The 21355-nt window shown below is 44.2% G+C and overlaps 1 protein-coding gene across 2 annotated transcripts; it reads right to left on the reverse strand.

Annotated features, from left to right (window-relative positions):
• Positions 1 to 1044: 1044 nt before the first annotated feature.
• Positions 1045 to 15400, reverse strand: LOC129862349 (carbohydrate sulfotransferase 1-like). 2 transcript variants are annotated; one of them, XM_055933889.1, is made up of 3 exons: positions 15072 to 15400; positions 6917 to 7091; positions 1045 to 3862 (listed from the first exon to the last, which is right to left on the reverse strand). In XM_055933889.1, the coding sequence occupies exons 2-3, from the start codon at positions 7056 to 7058 to the stop codon at positions 2718 to 2720; spliced, it is 1287 nt and encodes a 428-aa protein (XP_055789864.1). In that variant the 5' UTR covers positions 7059 to 7091; positions 15072 to 15400; the 3' UTR covers positions 1045 to 2717. The 2 variants fall into 2 exon arrangements, with proteins under 2 accessions (XP_055789864.1, XP_055789863.1); XM_055933888.1 differs by having other exon boundaries at positions 6917 to 7205.
• Positions 15401 to 21355: the final 5955 nt, after the last annotated feature.

Below are 21355 nucleotides of genomic sequence, written 5' to 3' on the forward strand. Positions count from 1 at the left end.
CCTGTTTGTGAGATGCAGCCTGCCATAGAGAGGCTGTTAGATAAACTAATTGAATCATAGGCTGCCCAGCTAGCACATTTGGTTCATTGGATGTTGTGGGAACGTACATTTTTGGTTTCCCATTGGTTCTGGGAACGAAGCCACACGTTTCCTGACAGATAAAACTGAGCATTTTATAAAGGTTCTGAGAACATGAAAATGAATTTGCTTAGATATTTCAAAGATATTTATTTATTTATTGTGGCACGGTGTTGGTGAGATTCGAACTTATGTTCTCTATCCAATGAATTAGTCCACTGTACCATCAGGATAGAGCTAGCATGCCAAGTTTTTTAAAAGTTATTCAAAGCTGTTCATTTTAGTCTATACAAACCCCATTTTAATGGAAACAAGCACTCATTAAGATCAGGTGTGGCCAATTAGTGGGTGCGGCCAACACACCTGAACATGCTGAACAAGATAGAGGATAGAATTTTGTTGATGCTGAGAAAGGAATGTATGTTTTTAAATAACATTCTTAGAATGTTTTCTTGTGGGTTTTTTTATGGAAAGTTTTCTTAATGTTCTGAGAACATGACTTTAAATAGAACCATGAGGAAACCTGTAGAAAATGTTATGATGAAGTACTGAAATTCTCACCTAAGAAACATATGGTTCTCAGATAATCAGATAACATATGGTTCGCAAAATAATCATAGGAGAACCATGCTTTCGCCAAACTTTAAGAAACCTTTAACATTATACATAAATTCTGTCCACTAGGATTCTCTCAGAGTCAATACTATTGATTGTTTATTTCCCCACATCAGCAATGACAAGATTTAGGTTTGGTTTGAAGACAATCCAAATTCGATAGGAGCGGAAATAAAATGATAGATGTTGAATTAGCACCAGGCTCAGTTACATAAATTATTCTAACCACAATGTCCTTGTCTGTAGGTTTTCATTTTGATATTGAAGGATTGTCGTTTGACTGACTTCAGCACAATAAGCCTAACTTAATCAAATAAACACAATTTGTTTATGTTAAATCGATTTATTTAGAAAATATTACATTTATAAACATAGCTTTATGATATTTTGACAAACATGATTTACAGTTGAGGGTTACAGACTTAAGACAAAGCACTGACACCTTTTATTTTAATAACACATATATTATAGTATATACAGTGTACCAACCAAAGGCCTCTGTCTGAAGTGTTCTGAAGTGTACATTTGAAATCAGGTTGCAATACAAAGTAGGATACAGGCGCTGATCTTCATGGTGTGGTTACCTGTGACATTTTAAGCCGTTTCCAGGCATCATTCAGAGCATTTTCGAAGATGCTTTGTCAGGCAAGCACTATAATTTTCATTTCACAAAAATCCCCTCCATCCCTTTAAGGTGAGCATAAATGGATGACCTGCATCGAGCCATTCTCAGAAAACATAACACCATTAGAGTGACTTGAGGCTAGAATTACTGTACTAAGCACTGGCATCAGTGCAACGTAAGCAATTGATATTCTAGGAAATAAAACATGAATACAAAGTGTTGGACATAGACACATTGAATTTCCAGGAAAAAGAACATAGAAACAATATTATTTCCAGGATTAAAAACATAACATTCTAAGGTAAAGTATAAATATGGCCTTAAGTATACATGTAGCTTCCCCGGGGTCATTGCTGTGAAAGAGAATATGTTGTCAGTCAATTTACCAGGTAAAATAAGGGTGAATAAATAAGAGCAGAGCCAGGAACTTTGAATGGAGCAGCACATAAACACGTACACTAAGAAGCTTTATCTAAGACAACTCAAAAACCTGAGATTCTCCTCGATACTGTCAGGTAACATACTGGACTGGCAGTTGAGTTGTCGGTTTTTGGAGTGTAATTTTCAAACCACATGCAAACTGTAAATGAAATGCATTTAAATTCACAACAATTTTGGGGGTAAATATCTTAAATTGCTAGGCATAAACAAAACATGCTTGGAGATATTAAATGCAATGAAGACACACACAGACAGAGTCATAATCATAGTCATAAAACATTTCTGTGAAATAAAACGTTGTATCATTGGCTGCATTTACACAGGCAGCCCAATTCTGATTGTTTGCCCAATTATAGGCAAAAGAGCTGATCTGATTGGTCAAAAGACCAATTAGTGGTTAAAGAACAAAATTGGATTGCCTGTGTTCGAGTGAAGACACAGACAACATATCAGTTACACTATGGAGCTCTTGTAGCATTATATCCATTTGACCATGGTGCTTGCCTACGGAGCTGTGAGGGGAACGGCACCTCAGTACCTCCAGGCTCTGATCAGGCCCTACACCCAAACAAGGGCACTGCGTTCATCCACCTCTGGCCTGCTCGCCTCCCTACCACTGAGGAAGTACAGGTCCCGCTCAGCCCAGTCAAAACTGTTCGCTGCTCTGGCACCCCAATGGTGGAACAAACTCCCTCACGACGCCAGGACAGCGGAGTCAATCACCACCTTCCGGAGACACCTGAAACCCCACCTCTTTAAGGAATACCTAGGATAGGATAAAGCAATCCTTCTGACCCCCCCCCCCCCCCCTTAAAAGATTTAGATGCACTATTGTAAAGTGGCTGTTCCACTGGATGTCATAAGGTGAATGCACCAATTTGTAAGTCGCTCTGGACAAGAGCGTCTGCTAAATGACTTAAATGTAAATGTAAATATCCAACCACCTGCATGGTCACAGTTATACGAGAGTCTGAAAAGGCCTGGGCTCCACCAGACTATTAGACATGTTTCTCAGATCAGCCACAGAGTGGACCACCCTGTAGCCTAAAAGAGAGAGTGTATCATTGCACAAAGTCTGCAAAGTCCTCACTATATCAAACCCTAGTCTCAGCCTCCAGCTCTCTGCTGTGGCTTTGGAGTCTCTGGTGGTGGAGTACTTATAGTTCCACTCGGATGTAGGAGGCGCGCTGTTGTTGGTGTTATGTGCGATCCACGAGCGCACGCTTTCATCCATCTCCAACCCCACAAACCTGTAGATCTCCTGAGCCTTCTCCTTGGGGTTGAGGGCCAGGTCCTCGTAGCGCACCAAGAGGTAGCGTCCACGCAGCCACGCCGGCCTCTGCAGCATTGTCTCTGCTGAGTCTGCCATGTCCCTGCAGGTGCTGGTGATCTGAGCTAGGTCTACGTAGTGCGGCTGCCTGCCTGTAGCGTTCCAGATCTTCCAGGCATGAAACTGCTCAGAGAATGCCATCATGCGCGAGGCCAGGATGGCTCTGGGGTCGCGCACCAGGTGAACGATCCTTAGGTCTAGCCGAGGGTCCTCGGTCAGGGTGCGCAGGTCCCCCACCTCAGGGACACGCACTGTCTTGATGGCCACGTGGCCCCGTGAAAGACACGCGATGGAGGCCAGTGTGAGGTTCAGTGCCCCGCACTTCTTGGGGCACCAGGTCTCATCAGGCTGACTCCCAGAGGCTGAGGCCCCCTCACCACCCTCGGGGCACACAGGGGGGGAGCAGAGAGCTCGGCTAGAGCTCCGGCGGAAGAAGGACCCAGTGATGTGGTCCTGGGGCTCAGGGCGGATGTAGTTCTCCAGGAAGCGTAGGTCACAGGTGTAGAGGTTAAGGAGGAGGTCCCGGTAGGCCCCCAGCAGGGCCCGGCGGTCCAGGGCCCGACGCAGTCTGCCACTGGAGTTGGTGAAGGCCTGCTGGACGTGGTAGAGGGGCTCGAACGCGTAGAAGATGGCCGGATGCTGATTGAAGAGCTGACCGGTGAAGGAGGAGCCGCTGCGGGTGGTGGCGAACAGGAGGATGTGGCGCCGGGAGGCCATGGCCGATGTTTCCATGGGCAACGTGTTGTCCTCACACAGAGCTCTCCACCTGGAGTCTAGAAGGACAAGGGGACAAGGAGATGATATCTGTACCCATGTAATACACATAGCCTATTGTACTGTGATAGTTGCAATAACTACAATAGCTGCATATCTTTCTAGAATATGATACAGTTGATTAAGTATTTAAAAAGTCTATATACAACAGTATGGGTCTTAGTTGACTTATTTAGAGGGCAACTTCATGATTGTTCTTTATTGTACTACTTTATAAATAACTGTTAATATTAATTGGTTGACTTTCATACAATTTCAGCTAAAGACATTCTGCAACCAATCTTAAGCTCTTGGCACATGGACACGTGGAATGAAAGAAGTTTATAAAAGTAAAATAGAATCCGGTATCATCATCATAACAGAGGACTAAGAAAAACCAACTGAAGACTCTTTCCAGCCAATTTGCTTAAATAATTCAGAAAGTAGGCTAAACATGCATGAGTAAGATGCTTGTCTGCCGATGTTTACCCAAGGACTGGTGAAATGTCTCTTCTCTAAATATAGAGCGGATTGCTAACGTGTAATTACTGCTGATGAGGAGTTGATTGCAAAGGGGTCGTTACTTTTATCTGGAGACGAGCTTGACAAAAGGCGTATACAGCCACCCCGCGAAAGCTGATTAATGAGGATAAACTGGAGGATAATTGTCAAATGAATAAAAATGAATCACAGATATTACATCTCTCTCATCCTCTCCTCAATGAAAAGGGGAATTCCCTTGGGTAAGGATTAGCTTACTATTTGCTCTCTCCCTCTGCTCCTCGAGAGTCACTGACTAATGACCCACGCAAACAAACTTTCTTCCCGTATGAATACCACATAAAGGTTTTATGTGGGCAAAAATTCACAAAATCAAACTTGTGAACCCTGAATATATATATACTCAATTAGGAGGTTTTTGAAATATATTATCAAGCAATTGTAAAATAAAATGTCTATGTATGCCCTCTACTGGTCGCATTTAAAGTGACTGCTGGCCATCAGTTGAGTCACAAGTTATTTCTACTGTCTAATCAGTGGCTGTCAGTGCCGTTTAAGATGAGGGAGGCCGATTATTTTTTTTCATGAGCATGGCCTTATTTCTATTACAGCATATTGGATGACTGTCATTCATATTCTATTCACCCAGTTCAATGTAACATCGATAGGTTTAGGCTACTACATGATACAACAATTTTCCCCATACCCATCATGAGTTTGCTACAACCTAGCCTATGAATGAAAGTTTACAACATAGGTGCACACAGGTCGAGAGGAGAAAGATTTTAGGTGACAGACAGTGACACATGGACAGACAGTGACACATTAAATACCAAGTTACACACTCTTGCCTGTACCTAGCTGATCAGGAGTATAATCATTAGTCCAGCAGTTGCAAATGAGATTTCTATTGGACAAATTCAGGTATATTTATCCCCGTTTCGTTCTGTTTGCTTCCGTTTAAGAAACGTTTTTCAACAGAATCCTTTCACCTTTTCCCTTTGCTTGTGGACTTCAATGCACAGCACATCAGCTGTCTGTTGGCCAGGCGAAAAAGCCTTTCCAAGCCAAACCTTCATATCATAACCGCTACAGAGAGCCTACATTGTTGTCACCATATTAGCTAAAGCAACATCATAGTCAACATAGTTAATAGAATTAACGCGTTAGTAAACCCGCTCAATCGTGTAGTGCAGTATACAGTCTGTAAGCCGTTTAGTAGTTAAACCGGTGGGACCCGGTGCCAATAAATTAGTAAAACCAAAAGCTTACCTTGACTTGGAAGAGTTCCAGTGTTGGATAGTCATAGCCAGCTAGCTAACATAGCATTCCTCTGTTTGAGCAGGGTGTTTGAGTAGGCTAAACTACAGTAGCTAGCTGCATTTGCTACCTAAATAAGCGAAAGTAAAAAAATATATATCTCACTTTCTCCTCCTTCATTTTTGAATTAATTAATTTGTTCAAAACTGTTCACCTATTGTCTTTCTCTCACTTTGAGTCAACTACTCACCACATTTTATGCACTGCTGAGCTAGCTGTAGCTTATGTTTCAGTACTAGATTCAGTCTCTGATCCTTTGATTCGGTGGACAACATGTCAGTTCATGCTGTAAGAGCTCTGATAGGTTGGAGGATGTCCTCCGGAAGTTGTCATAATTACTGTGTAAGTGAGAACCATGATCCTCCTAGGTTTTGTATTGAAGTCAATGTAGACAGAGGAGGACGGAAGCTAGCTAGCTGTCCTCCAACTACACCATGGTGCTTCCCTACAAAGTTGTTGAGGGTCCTGTAGACCTTCGTTACAAAACTGTGTGTTTTAATTAATTATTTGGTGGAATGTGAATATATTTTGTGTAGTTTTATCTATATAAAATATATTTTCTTAAATGAAATTCACTGTGGAGGATGGTTCTCCCCTTCCTCCTCTGAGGAGCCTCCACTAGTCTAGCTACATAATAGAGGCATCAGTTTAAACCCTACCAGTTACTGAGCAAGACTAGAACACAGTCTCAATTAAAATTCTACTTTAATTAAAGAACAAAATACATACAGTAAAATGTATAGCTACTTCTGTTTGTTGCTCAGTCTTGTTATGTGCTTTGCAAATAGAGCCTTACCTTTGGGCTGTTGGCTCTCACAGCGGTAGACACACACTAAGTACATACAGTATAATGCATGCTCCCATGTGTGCTCCCTAAGCCATATATACAGTCCAGCCACTTTGTGCTTGTTCTATATTAGTGGTTACATGCTTGGCAGAGATATGCCTAGACCTTTGGGCAGCTGGCTTTGGCAGTGGTAGACACACACAAAGTAGGCTAGAACATACAGCAGAATGTGTGCTCCCTTAGCCATATACTAGCATAGCCACTTTGTGCTTATTTTTCTGAGTTAGTGGGGACATGCTTGGCAGAGTTTTGACCCTACCTTTGGGCTGTGGGCTCTGGCAATGTAAGACTCCTCAGTAGACACACAAAGTAGATACACTGGAATGTATGCTCCCTAAGCCATGTAGAGTACAGCCAATTGTGCTTGTTGTTGTGCATTAGTGGTTTCATGCTTGAGTTCTCTTACCTTTGGGCTGTCGGTTTTGACAGTGGTAGACGCCACCGTGGCAGGGCCCGGACAGGGAGTCTCTCAGGGTGCGGATGGCTGTGTACTGGACCCCCAGAGAGGCACACACCAGCAGCAGCACTGTCTTCCAGGAACACTCCATCCTGCGTCCTCCTCCGGCCTTACATCCTTCACGCTGCAGCCACCAGGGGAAACATAGAGAGGTGACACTCCTCACACACTGTCCTCAGGGAGAGCAAGAGTGATGCAGAAGAGCAGTCCTCTGGGATTTTAACTTTCTGCAGACATTCTGACCAGAGCAGGAAAGAAAAAAATATTTTACGAGCAGCTTTTTTCCTTCTTCGTAACGTTGCAAAAATCAGAGACTTTATGTCAAAAAAGTATGCAGAAAATGTATCCATGCCTTTGTCACAGATTAAACTACTGCAATGCTCTACTATCCGGCTACCTGGGTAAGGCACTAACTAAACTTCAGCTAGTGCAAAATACGGCGGCTATAACCTTGAACAAACCCCAAAAAGTGTGATCATATTACTCCAATGTTAGCTTCTCTACACTGGCCTCCTGTTAATGCTAGGGCTGATTTCAAGGTTTTACTGTTAACCTATAAAGAATTACATGGACTTGCTCCTATTTACAGTGCCTTCAGGAAGTATTCACACCCCTTGACTTTTTCCTCATTTTGTTGTGTTAACAAAAAAAAATTGATTTTGAATCACTGGCTTACACACAATAACCCATAATGTCAAAGTGAATTATGTTTTTAGGAATTTTGACAAATTAATTCAAATCAAAAGCTGAAATGTTTGAGGCAATAAGTATTCAACAAATTTGTTTACATTTAAAAAATAATCATTATTTAACCTTTATTTAACTAAGCAAGTCAGTTAAGAATAAATTCTTATTTACAATGACGGCCAAACCTGGACGGCGCTGGGCCAATTGTGCGCCGCACTATGGGACTCCCAATCACAGCCGGTTGTGAGACATTGTTATGGCTAGCCTAAATAAGATCAGGAGTGAAAATGTGCTTAGCAAGTCACACAATAAGTTGCATGGACTAAGTGTGCAATAATAGTGTTTAGCATGATTTTGGAATGACTGCCTCATCTCTGTACCCCACACATAAAATTATCTGTAAGATCCCCCAGTCGAGCTGTGAATATGAAACACAGATTAAACCACAAAGACCAGGGATGTTTTCCAATGCCTCATAAAGAAGGGCACCTATTGGTTGATGGGTAAAAATAAAAAAGAAGACATTAAATATCCCTTTGAGCATGGTGAAGTTATCAATTACACTTTGGATGGTGTATCAATACACCCAGTCACTACAAAGACACAGGCATCCTTCCTAACTCAGTAGCCGGAGAGGAAGGAAATAGCTCAGGGATTTCACCGTGAGGTCAATGGTGACTTTAAAACAGTTACAGAGTTTAATGGCTCTGATAAGAGAAAAATGTGTTTTTAAACAAATTAGAACATAACTGAAAAGGAGATGAACCATTGAAACGAAACAAGGAGGGGGTGAACAGTGGTAAGTTCTTGACTTAAAAAAAATAAGAATATAAATATATATATATATATGTAATGTAACTTGCAATGTATGATATTAATCCAGTTTAAACGTAATAAATCAAATCAAATTTGTCACATGCCAAATACAACAATGAAATGCTTACTTACAAGCCCTTAACCAATGATGCAGTTTTAAGAAAATACCTAAAAAATAAAAAGTCAAAAAAAGTAAGAGATAAGAAAAAATAATAATTAAAGAGCAGCAGTAAATAACAATAGCTGGGCTATATACAGGGGGTACCAGTATAGAGTCAATGTGCGGGGGCACTGGTGTCGAGGTGTTTGAGATAATTATGGACACGCAGGTAGGGTTGTTAAAGTGGCTATGCATAGTTGGGGGGGGTGCAAATAGTCTGGCTAGCCATTTGATTAGCTGTTCAGGAGTCGTATGGCTTGGGGGTAGAAGCTGTTTAGAAGCCTTTTGGACCTAAGCGCTCTGGTACCGCTTGCCGTGCAGTAGCAGAGAGAACAGTCTATGACTAGGGTGGCTGGAGTCTTTGACGATTTTTAGGGTCTTCCTCTGACTCCGCCTGGTATAGAGGTCCTGGACGGCAGGAAGCTTGGCCCCGGTGATGTACTGGGCCGTGCACACTACCCTCCGTAGTGCCTTGCGGATGGAGGCCGAGCAGTTGCCATGCCAGGCAGTGATGCAACCCGTCAGGATGCTCTCGATGGTGCAGCTGTAAAATCTTTTGAGGATCTGAGGACCCATGCCAAGTCTTTTCAGTCTCCTGCGGTGGAATAGGTTTTGTCGTACCCTCTTTATGACTGTCTTGGTGTGCTTGAACCATGTTCGTTTGTTGATGGTGTGGACGCCAAGGAACTTGAAGCTCTCAACCTGCTCTTGTACAGCCCCGTTGATGAGAATAGGGGCGGGCTTGGTCCTCCTTTTCCTGTAGTCCACAATCATCTCCTTTGTCTTGATCACGTTGAGGGAGAAGTTGTTGTCCTTTCACCACATGGTCAGGTCTCTGACCTCCTCCCTATAGGCTGTCTCATCGTTGTCGGTGATCAGGCCTACCACTGTTGTGTCATCAGCAAACTTAATGATGGTGTTGGAGTTGTGCCTGGCCATGCAGTCATGAGTGAACAGGGAGTACAGGAGTGGACTGCGCACACACCCCTGAGGGGCCCCGTGTTGAGGATCAGTGTGGCGGATCTGTTGTTACCTACCCTTACCACCTGGGGACGGCCTGTCAGGAAGTCTAGGATCCAGTTGCAGAGGGATCTGTTTAGTCCCAGGGTCCTTAGCTTAGTGATGATCTTTGAGGGCACTATGGTGTTGAACGCTGAGCTGTAGTCAATGAATAGCATTCTCACATACAGTAGGTGTTCCTTTTGTTCAGGTGGGAAAGGGCAGTGTGGAGTGCAATAGAGATTGCATCATCTGTGGATCTGTTGGTGCGGTATGCAAATTGGAGTGGGTCTAGGGTTTCTGGGATAATGGTGTTTCAAAGCATTTCATGGCTACAGAAGTGAGTGGTACGGGTCGATAGTCATTTAGGCAGGTTACCTTAGTGTTCTTGGGCACAGTGACTATAGTGGTCTGCTTGAAACATGTTGGTATTACAGACTTGTGAATGTTGACCTGTTTAAAGGTCTAAACTCACATCGGCTGCGGAGAGTGTGATCACACAGTCATCCAGAACAGTTGGTGCTCTCATGCATGTTTCAGTGTTACTTGCCTCGAAGCGAGCATAGAAGTTATTTAGTTCGTCTGGTAGGCTCGTGTCACTGGGCAGCTCTCGGCTGTGCTTCCCTTTGTAGTCTGTAATAGTTTGCAAGCCCTGCCACATCCGACGAGCCGGTGTAGTACGATTAAAAATAGCCTAATTATTTTTTTCAATCAACAAAGAATTTACAATCAGTTGTTTGCATCATTTCTTGTTTTGTATCTCATGAAATAGAAAAGAAACAGATAAATGTGGTTTTAAAACTGATCTTGTTTCAAATAAAGATTTTATAAATAAGAGAAAACAGAGGATGGATCAACAACATTGTAGTTACTCTACAATACTAACCTAAATGACAGAGTGAAGAAAATAAGGAAGCCTGTACAGAATAAAAATATTCCAAAACATGCATCCTGTTTGCAATAAGGCACTAAAGTAAAACTGCAAAAAATGTACTGCCATAGAAATTAACTTTATTTCTTGAATACAAAGCGTTATGTTTGGGGAAAATCCAAAACAACACATCACTGAGTACCACTCTTCATATTTTCAAGCATGGTGGTGGCTGAATAATGTTATGGGTATGGTTGTAATCGGCAAGGACTTAGGAATTTTTGGGGATAAAATGAAACGGATAGGCAAAATCCTAGAGGAACACCTGGTTCAGTCTGCTTTCCAGCAGACACTGGGAGACAAATTCACCTTTCAGCAGAACAATAACCTAAAACACAAGGCCAAATATACACTGGAGTTGCTTACCAAGTAGACATTGAATGTTCCTGAGTAGGGTGGAGGCGGTCACGAAATTTCGTCAGCTAGTGAACATCAAGCAAATAACTGTTGGTCTCATGGTAATTGACCGTTAATTAACATAAACACATTTAGCATCTCCTGGCTTCCAGCCCACTGATGCAGACCTTTGGAACATCTACATTTTAAAAAGTCAAATAAATCCATGTCATATAGCCTACAACTTCACAATAAATCCATTATTTATTTTAGACAGGTCTAAAGAAGCATGATATGAAAAAATGTAGTCTATTTCAGAAGAACAGAATAGCATACTCTGAGTTGTCCTTATGTTAGGTCCTGATCTGGCTATGCCAAATGGCTGTGGGTTACACTAGTTCATAGCAAACAAGATCTTCTTAGAATTCCGTGGCATTATTTTATATTCTGTTATAGTATGAAGAATACAATTCAACAAAGCTGAATAAAATAGAAAGGATATTTCCCCCAAACGATTTGAGGAAGTTTACACATGCGGCTATTCTGTGTTGAGCGGTTAACAAAGAAATAGGTTCTCCTATATGCTTAATTTAGAGTTATTAATGGACCTTTAGTTGTTCTACAAATGTTGAACTCTATGTTTTGATTTTTAATACATTGTAAGGCTGCATGATGCAACAATAATGATGTTTTTTTGTTTTTTTAAGTTGCTTGAAAAGCATGAGCTCTGCTTAGTTTTTTTGCACAGGCTGTACACACTTCGTCAGTCTCTCATTCACAATTTTAGAAACACCTGATAATGCCATGAATTTCCCTGCAGCATCCCCTTTGTGTGACCACGATGTACCCTAAAAAAAATCCAGGCCATTTGCAGCCCTTCTCCCTAAATGCTGCTCGCTCTGAAGCACCTCTCATCTCACTTACACAGCTCTCCATCACGTGATCGGGTCTTTCTCACAGGCTACAAGTGAAGACTTGACCTATTCTATTCTGTGCAAGAAATAAATATTCCAAGCATGGTCTGGGACAGTTGTGGGATGCGATAGATGCCAAATTAATACAACCACGCAATGAGGCTGACGCAACAGATGAGAACATTTAGCTTAAAATGTTGATAAACTATTAGGCTATTTCTTCATATTATAAGCACAGCAATGCACACATGGCAGTTGGCTTTAAGCGTGAATGAGTGGGAAAACACCATTATCAAAAGTGACCACAAATGTGATTATGCATGTAATGCTTTTATTATAAAGGTGCATTTTTATGGTGAAAATGATCTTCCCCAAACTTGAAACTCACACACTGCTTATGTAAGCCAGTTAGGCTCTACACCCCTTGTAAAGCGGATGAATGTGCTTAAATTTAAGAAGTTATTTGGCCCCTTTAGTTGTGATACAAACCTTATTAAAACATATAGGCCCTATGTTCTAGGCTACATGAGGTGTGACTATGATTGAAAAACTTGCCAAAAAAAGTCTTTGTTTCTTATGGTAGGCATCATTCACAAGTGATAACATATAATTCACAAGTGATAGGCTAATATTGTCACCAATCAGACTATTCTTGATTTAATCTTGTCTTTACATATACTAAATAATATGTGTGAACCATTTTTTAAATTTAGAATGAACCATTATCATGCACCTGTATCGAAACAGGGGCAGCAGAAAAATAGCGAATGGTTTATTTTCATGCCAGCCAGGTAGGCTATACTCCTGTTGTAAATACAAGCAATGTGCTTAATATTAGGAAGGTTATATAAATATAGTAGGCCTAGCCTATAGAAACTGATCCTACTCTTTTCAGTAGAGGATTATCACTCTGTTTTCTCACGCAATTGCATACATAGCCTATTGAAATGGGCTCTCATGAAGTGTTTGATTAGATTTTCTATTACATTTGCATTGATGTCAGAGTGATTAGAGGGACAATAGAGTGCTGAGTACCAGGCAGTTGGTAGGCTACTAATTACCATCAGTAGCATCAGAGCTTGGAGAAGCCTAATTACATGACCAAACGGTCACATGGAATTTGACTGCCTTCTTGACTCATGACCGCCGGTAATACGGTCACCGCAACAGCCCTATTCCTGAGTGGCGTAGTTAAAGTTTTAGCTTAAATCGGCTTGAAAAGCTATTTCAAGACTTGAAAATGGCTGTCTAGCAATAATCAACAACCAAATTGACAGAGCTTGCAGAATTTTTTAAAGAATAATATTGTGCAATCCAGGTGTGCAAAGCTCTTAAAGACTTACCCAAAATGACTCACAGCTGTAATCGCTGCCAAAGGGGATTCTAACATTGACTCAGGGGTGTGAACACTTAAGTAAATTAGATATTTCTGTTCTTCATTTACTATAAATTTGCCAACATTTCTAAAAACATATTTTAACTTTTTCATTATGGGGTATTGTGTGTAGATGGGTGAGAAAAAAAAGTATATTTAATCCATTTGAATTCAGGCTGTAATAACAAAATATGCTTTTTCTGGTTTCCTGTGTGATCTTAGGTATGCTCTCTCTCTCCCCTCCCAGAGAACCTGAGCCCTAAAACCATGCCTCAGGACTACCTGGCCTGACGACTCCTGGCTATCCCCGTCCCCAGTCCACCTGGTGGTGCTGCTACTCCAGTTTCTGCTGTTCTGCCTGTGGCTATGGAAACCTGACCTGTTCCCTGGAGGTGCTACCCAGACCTCTCTCTCTCTCTCTCTGCTCGGCTATGAAAAGCCAACTGACATTTACTCCTGAGGTGCTGACCTGTTGAACCCTCTATCACCACTGTGATTATTATTTGATCTATGAATGTTTGAACATCTTTGATTTGGCTTTAATGGCCATGTACTCTTATAATCTCCATCTGGCACAGCCAGAAGAGGACTGGCCAACCTTTGGGCCTCGTTTCTCTCTAGGTTTTTTCTTAGCTTCCTGTGTTTCTATGAAGTTTTTCCTAGCCACCGTGCTTCTACATTTGCATTGCTTGCTCTTTGGGGTTTAAGGCTGGGTATCTGTATAGGCACTTTGTGACAACTGCTAATGTAAAAAGGGCTTTATAAATACATTTGATTGATAGATAGATAGCGGGGTTTTAGGGAAGCAGTTGAAAGAAGTGACAATGGACAATGCTGACAGCTAAAAGTATGAATACACCATTTTAAAAAATTGGTTAGGGCCCCCCTGAGTGGATCTTGCTTGCCAGAATCTCCCCCAACTCTCTCCTCTGCCAAGGGGGCAAGTCACATACAGTAGCTGACATGCAACAACCACAGGCAGACCAGCTGAGAGAGAAGGGCGCACTCTCACAGAGAGAGAAGCTCTACTGACCTGAGGCTACAGACTAACCCCGGTGATATGACAGAAGATGAATCTAGTCCTACATGTCTCCCTGTGCCTCACAGAAAAGATAAATGCAAACTGGCACTTTGAGAAGTGGAAAGGTCAATTGTGGATCTTATCTTGTACATTTTGACTTACAGCACCTGTCTTTACACTGAATGCATAGACATGATTATTAAACAGGACATAAATGCCTCATGCAACATGCAAACTTATGCAGGTGTGTGCATTTACACACACACAATCACATAGGCTATATACACCCCACAGAGCATAATCAAGTAGTTAGAAAGACAATAGATAAACTACAAAGGAAATATCTAACATTTGGTGGTGGTGGTGTTGTGGTGCTCATGAAAGTTTATAATCATCTCATGTAAAAAAAAATGGCAAGTGTTAATAAAATATTGAACATATAGGTGCATTTTAAACAAAAGAGTGATATCTAAATGTTATTCAAATAAAACTTTACATATGTCTCCTCCATCAACTCAGAGCAACAGGGTGTAAGGCGTCGTGTACCTGGTGCCAAGAAAATGCACAGTCAATGACATGTTCTCTAAGATATAAGATAAGAAATCACACAATAATGCAAACTATCGGTGGCGCAGCGCCAACATCCTCCAACATAACTGTAGCCTATATGTTGCACGGTTCGGTAACCTGTGCAGTCCAGGTAAGCCTAAACGTGAGTTCAAGTCCGTCGTAATTCATCACTGGCAGTTACTATATCTGATAATAATAACAGTGTAGATAATATACTAGTTCACAGTCACACAAATGTTGCTGTATGAACCAACACTAAATACAAAACAGCAATAAATAAATAAATGCATCTTACCCTATAAACTCTGCCAAATCAGCTCGGTAAAGTCAAATTCATTGGTGGCACCCGTTTAGAGGAGCTCCGTAAGCATCTTCGTGTTCTCAACGGTTTGTCCAGTAGCGGAGTGGGATGAGCAGTGGGAACTGAGAGGACGAGCAGCGCCGGGTTGTGGAAACGCGCAAAGGAATTGAGCAGCAGAGAGCGCTTGAAGAGGCAAAGCAGTAAGCCTCCCCCGTGTCATTTTCAGCCCATAGCTGACTCAATAGTTGGTTTCTTTCGATGTCTTATATAATAGGCTTATAATAGACTTTGAATCATCACACATTTTAGAATAACTGTAAAACTATACTAGATTTGGGAAAACAGGTTCATATGGTAACCAAAACAACCTGCCCAGATAGCACATTTGGTTCCTTTGAAGTTGTAGGAACAAATGTTTTTAGTTTCACATTGATTGTGGGATCAAAGCCATAGGTTTCCTGACCGGTAAAATGTAACGTTTTTTAAATGTTCTGAGAAGAGATGTAAAAGTTTTCCCTGTTCGGGTAACATTTATTTTTAGGTTGCAGGGAGGTTCTGAGAACGTTTTACTCTGGTTCCTTGAAAGTTTTCCTGGGAGGTTTTATTGACATTGAGAATGGAATTCATAGGTTATTTGGAGGTTTTGAATAACTTCCTCAAAACTTTAACTGAATGTTTCAGTAAGACTTAATGACACTGCTAGGTAATTTTGCGTTCACTGTTTTAAACTCCAAGCACAGATAGAACACATGGAACTTAATTTCCTTAGGCATGCAACCACATCGGTGAGACTCAAACCTACAATCCTCTGTTTTCTGTCCATGGAATTAGTCCTCTGTGCCACCAGGATGGAGCTTTTTTCTACGCATACAAAGCTGGTCATTTTAGTCTATTCAAACAGACCTAATTTCAAAGGAAAACAAGCACTCATTAAGATCAGGTGTGGCCATCACACCTGAACACACTTAACAATATAGAGGATAGAGAGAGTTTTATTGATGCTGAGAACGGAATGTATGTGTTTAAATGACATTCTTAGAATGTTTTCTTGTGGTTTTAATGGAAAGCTTTCTTAATGTTCTCGCAACAATTTGAGGACATGACTTTAAATAGAACAATGAGGAAACCAGTAGGAAACGTTATGCTGAAGTACTGAAATTCCCACAGAAGAACGTTGTTTCTTAACATTCTCGTAACAATTTGAGAACATGACTTTAAATAGAACCATGAGGAAACCTGTATAAAACCTTGTGCTGAAGTACTGAAAATCCCACAGAAGAATGTTGTTTCTTAACGTTCTCTGAACTATTTGAGAACATTCCCAATGTCAAACCAGTTGGACAACGTTCCTATAACATTACCAAAATTGAAATGAAATACAATCATGTTTGAATTTTTATGAAACCTTCTGTTAAAGTAATGAAATACCAAGAAAATACCCACTGGGCACTTTGTATTACGTTTAGATGAGTTGTCAATTAACGTGAGTTCAATGTGAAATCAACCAAAATTAGGTGAAGAAAATAAGAAATTCCCTTACGTTGATGACTTTTTTCACATCCAATCAGTTTTCCACGTTGATTCAGCAATTGTTTTGCCCAGTGGGTAACGTTTTTTTGTCAAGTCCCTTAAAAGTGCTGAGAATGTTCCAAAGCCAAACAACAATCCTGCACCATTCACAGAAAGTTGTGGGAAGGTTGTATGTAAAATAACCATAGGACAACCACGCTCTCACCAAGCTCTAAGAAGCATATGGTTCTCAGAACCATATGTGCTAGCTGGGTGATAGGAAATTGGTAACTATTGAAACTCTTCTCTAACATAATATATCAGTGCAGTGTGTCCGTTTTGGTCAGCCTTATGTGGATATATTGTCACGTTCCTGACCTATTGTTCCTTTTTCTTTTATTTATTTAGTTGGTCAGGGCGTGAGTTGGGGTGGGTTGTCTTTGTGTGTTTTTGTATTGTCTAGGGTGTTGTAGGGGGTTAAGTAGAGTAGATGGGTTAGTGTTTAGTATAGGTGTCTAGGAAAGTCTATGGTTACCTGAATTGGTTCTCAATCAGAGACAGCTGGTTATTGTTGTCTCTGATTGGGAGCCATATTTAAGGCAGCCATAGGCTTTAGCTTTTTGTGGGTAATTGTCTATGTGTAGTGTTTGTGTCAGCACTATCTGTCTTTATAGCTTCACGGTCGTCAGTTTTGTTATTTTGTTAGTTCGTGTATAGTTGTTCGTTTCTTGTTTGTTTTCTCTCTTCTTAAAATAAAGAAGATGTATTTTGCACACGCTGCGCCTTGGTCCAATCTTTCACAGCAAGACGATCGTGACAGAATTACCCACCAATCCAGGACCAAGTGGCGTGTCAAGCGACAACAGGACCCACCTACACAGGATTCATGGACATGGGAGGAGATACTGGATGGAAAGGGACCTTGGGCACAACCGGGAGAATATCGCCTCCCTCGTGAAGAGCTGGAGGCAGCGAAAGCCGAGAGGAGGCGATATGAGGAGGCAGCAAGGAAGCAAGGCTGGAAGCCCGTGAGTACAACCCAAAAATTTCTTGGGGGGGGGGGCCTTAAAGGGAGTGTGGCGAAGTCAGGTAGGAGACCTGCGCCTACTCCCTGTACTTACTGTGGAGAGCGAGAGTACGGGCAGACACCGTGTTACGCAGTAGAGCGCATGGTGTCTCCTGTACGCGTGCATAGCCCGGTTCGGTACATTCCAGCTCCACGTATCGGCCGGGCTAGATTGAGCGTTGAGCCGGATGTCATGAAGCCGGCCCAACGCATCTGGCCACCAGTGCGTCTCCTCGGGCCGGCTTACATGGCACCAGCCTCACGCATGGTGTCCCCGGTTCGCCTACATAGCCCGATGCGGGTTATTCCACCTCCCTGCACTGGTCGGGCGACGGGGAGCATACAACCAGGTAAGGTTGGGCTCAGGCTCAGTGCTCAAGGGAGCCAGTACGCCTGCACGGTCCGGTATTTCCGGCGCCACCTCCCCGCCCCAGCCCAGTACCACCAGTGCCTACACCACGCACCAGGCTTCCTGTGCGTCTTCAGAGCCCTGTGCCTCCTCCACGCACTAGCTCTATGGTGCGTGTCTCCAGCCATTTACCACCAGTGCCTACACCACGCACCAAGCCTCCTGTGTGTCCCCAGAGTCCTGTGCGTCCCGTTGCTGCTCCCCGCACTAGCCCTGAGATGCGTGTCCTCAGCCCGGTACCACCATTTCCGGCACCTCGCACAAGGCCTAATGTGCGTCCCCAGGGTCCAGCATGCTCTGTTCCTTCTCCCCGCACTAGCCCTGAGATGCGTGTCCTCAGCCCGGTACCTCCAGTTCCGGCACCACGCACCAGGCCTACAGTGCGTCTCAGCCGGCCAGAGTCTGCCGTCTGCCCAACGGTGCTTGAACTGCCCGTCTGCCCAACGGCGCCTGAACTGCCCGTCTGCCCAACGGCGCTTGAACTGCCCGTCTGCCCAACGGCGCTTGAACTGCCCGTCTGCCCAACGGTGCTTGAACTGCCCGTCTGCCCAACGGTGCTTGAACTGCCCGTCTGCCCAACGGCGCTTGAACTGCCCGTCTGCCCAACGGTGCTTGAACTGCCCGTCTGCCCAACGGCGCTTGAATTGCCCGTCTGCCCAACGGCGCCTGAACTGCCCGTCTGCCCAACGGCGCTTGAATTGCCCGTCTGCCCAACGGCGCTTGAACTGCCCGTCTGCCCAACGGCGCTTGAACTGCCTGTCTGCCCAACGGCGCCTGAACTGCCTGTCTGCCCAACGCCGTCTGAACTGTCCGTCTGCCAAGCGCCGCATGAACTGCCCGTCTGTACTGAGTATTCAAAGCCGCCCGTCTGTACTGAGCCTGCAAAGCTGTCCGCCAGACAGGAGCCGCTAGAGCCTTCCGCCAGACAGGAGCCGCTAGAGCCTTCCGCCAGACAGGAGCAGCCAAAGCCTTCCGCCAGACAGGAGCAGCCAAAGCCTTCCGCCAGACAGGAGCAGCCAGAGCCTTCCGCCAGACAGGAGCAGCCAGAGCCTTCCGCCAGACAGGAGCAGCCAGAGCCTTCCGCCAGACAGGAGCAGCCAGAGCCTTCCGCCAGACAGGATCAGCCAGAGCCTTCCGCCAGACAGGATCAGCCAGAGCCTTCCGCCAGACAGGATCAGCCAGATCCGTCCGCCAGCCATGAGCAGCCAGATCTGTCAGCCAGCCATGAGCAGCCAGATCCGTCAGCCAGCCATGAGCAGCCAGATCCGTCCGCCAGCCATGAGCAGCCAGATCCGTCAGCCAGCCATGAGCAGCCAGATCCGTCAGCCAGCCATGAGCAGCCAGATCCGCCAGCCAGCCATGAGCAGCCAGATCCGTCAGCCAGCCATGAGCAGCCAGATCCGTCAGCCAGCCATGAGCAGCCAGATCCGTCAGCCAGCCATGAGCAGCCAGATCCGCCAGCCAGCCATGAGCAGCCAGATCCGCCAGAGCCGTCCAGCCAGGATCCGCCAGAGCCGTCTAGCCAGGATCCGCCAGAGCCGTCTAGCCAGGATCCGCCAGAGCCGTCCAGCCAGGATCCGCCAGAGCCGTCCAGCCAGGATCCGCCAGAGCCGGCCAGCCAGGATCCGCCAGAGCCGGCCAGCCAGGATCCGCCAGAGCCGGCCAGCCAGGATCCGCCAGCCAGCCAGGATCCGCCAGAGCCAGCCAGCCAGGATCCGCCATTCAGTCCGGTGCTGCCCCTTAGTCCGGTGCTGCCCCTTAGTCCGGTGCTGCCCCTTAGTCCGGTGCTGCCCCTTAGTCCGGTGCTGCCCCTTAGTCCGGTGCTGCCCCTTAGTCCGGTGCTGCCCCTTAGTCCGGTGCTGCCCCTTAGTCCGGTGCTGCCCCTTAGTCCGGTGCTGCCCCTTAGTCCGGTGCTGCCCCTTAGTCCGGTGCTGCCCCTTAGTCCGGTGCTGCCCCTTAATCCAGTGGGGTTAATGTGGAGGGTGGTCATTTGGAGGAGGCTACGAAAGCGGGTAGTGACTATGGTGGGGTGGGGACCAGTGCCAGAGCCGCCACCGTGGACAGACGCCCACCCAGACCCTCCCCTAGACTTTATGCTGGTGCGCCCGGAGTTCGCACCGTAAGGGGGGGGTTATGTCACGTTCCTGACCTATTGTTCCTTTTTCTTTTATTTATTTAGTTGGTCAGGGCGTGAGTTGGGGTGGGTTGTCTTTGTGTGTTTTTGTATTGTCTAGGGTGTTGTATGGTGTAGGGGGTTAAGTAGAGTAGATGGGTTAGTGTTTAGTATAGGTGTCTAGGAAAGTCTATGGTTGCCTGAATTGGTTCTCAATCAGAGACAGCTGGTTATTGTTGTCTCTGATTGGGAGCCATATTTAAGGCAGTCATAGGCTTTAGCTTTTTGTGGGTAATTGTCTATGTGTAGTGTTTGTGTCAGCACTATCTGTCTTTATAGCTTCACGGTCGTCAGTTTTGTTATTTTGTTAGTTCGCGTATAGTTTTTCGTTTCTTGTTTGTTTTCTCTCTTCTTAAAATAAAGAAGATGTATTTTGCACACGCTGCGCCTTGGTCCAATCTTTCAAAGCAAGACGATCGTGACATATATACTGTAATTCGGCAGTGTGCAGAATATCTCAACAGACACGGTCGCCCTAGTCAGATTCAAGCAGCGTTCATACCTGCCGAGCATATTACTCGCTAATGTTTAGTCCCTGGACAATTAAGTACACGAGCTCAGGGCAAGGATCTCCTTCCAAAGAGACATCAGGGACTGTAACACAATCTGTTTTACGGAATTATGTCTCTCTCCGAATATATTGTCTCTGTCCATCGCACTGACAGGAAGACTGAACTCAGGAAAATAAAAGCGGATTGTGGTAATGTACTGGAACTCAAGTCCTCACCATTAACTGTCGACCGCATTATCAAATGTTGACCGCGTTACCTCCCGAGATTATTTTCTTCTGTCATCGACACTACTGTGTATATTCCCTCCAAAGCCGACACCGCGATGGCTCTCAAGGAACTACACAGGACTATATGCAAACTGGAAACCTGAGGCTACAAGGCCCTCCCGCTCCCCTTTGACAGATCATATCAAGCTTCTATTCTGCTCCTCCCCACCTATAGGCAGAAACGTAAACAGGAAGCTCCCGTGGTAAGGACTGTTCAACATTGGTCTGACCGATCGGAATCTATGCTTCAAGATTGTTTTGATCATGCGGACTGGGAAATGTTCCAGGTCACCTATGAGAATAGTATAAAAGTATACACTGACTCTGTGACGTGGTTCATCAG

The sequence above is a fragment of the Salvelinus fontinalis genome, chromosome 9 (genome assembly GCF_029448725.1).
Source record: "Salvelinus fontinalis isolate EN_2023a chromosome 9, ASM2944872v1, whole genome shotgun sequence".
Classification (NCBI taxonomy): Eukaryota; Metazoa; Chordata; class Actinopteri; order Salmoniformes; family Salmonidae; genus Salvelinus; species Salvelinus fontinalis.

Bases quoted from the DNA above. Each gene is read 5' to 3' on its own strand.
- LOC129862349 (XM_055933889.1), bottom strand. From the start codon at position 7,058: ATGGAGTGTTCCTGGAAGACAGTGCTGCTGCTGGTGTGTGCCTCTCTG. The intron at 3,863-6,916 runs GTAAGAGAACTC...TTGTCCTTCTAG, and splicing joins TCAAAACCGACAGCCCAAAG to ACTCCAGGTGGAGAGCTCTG.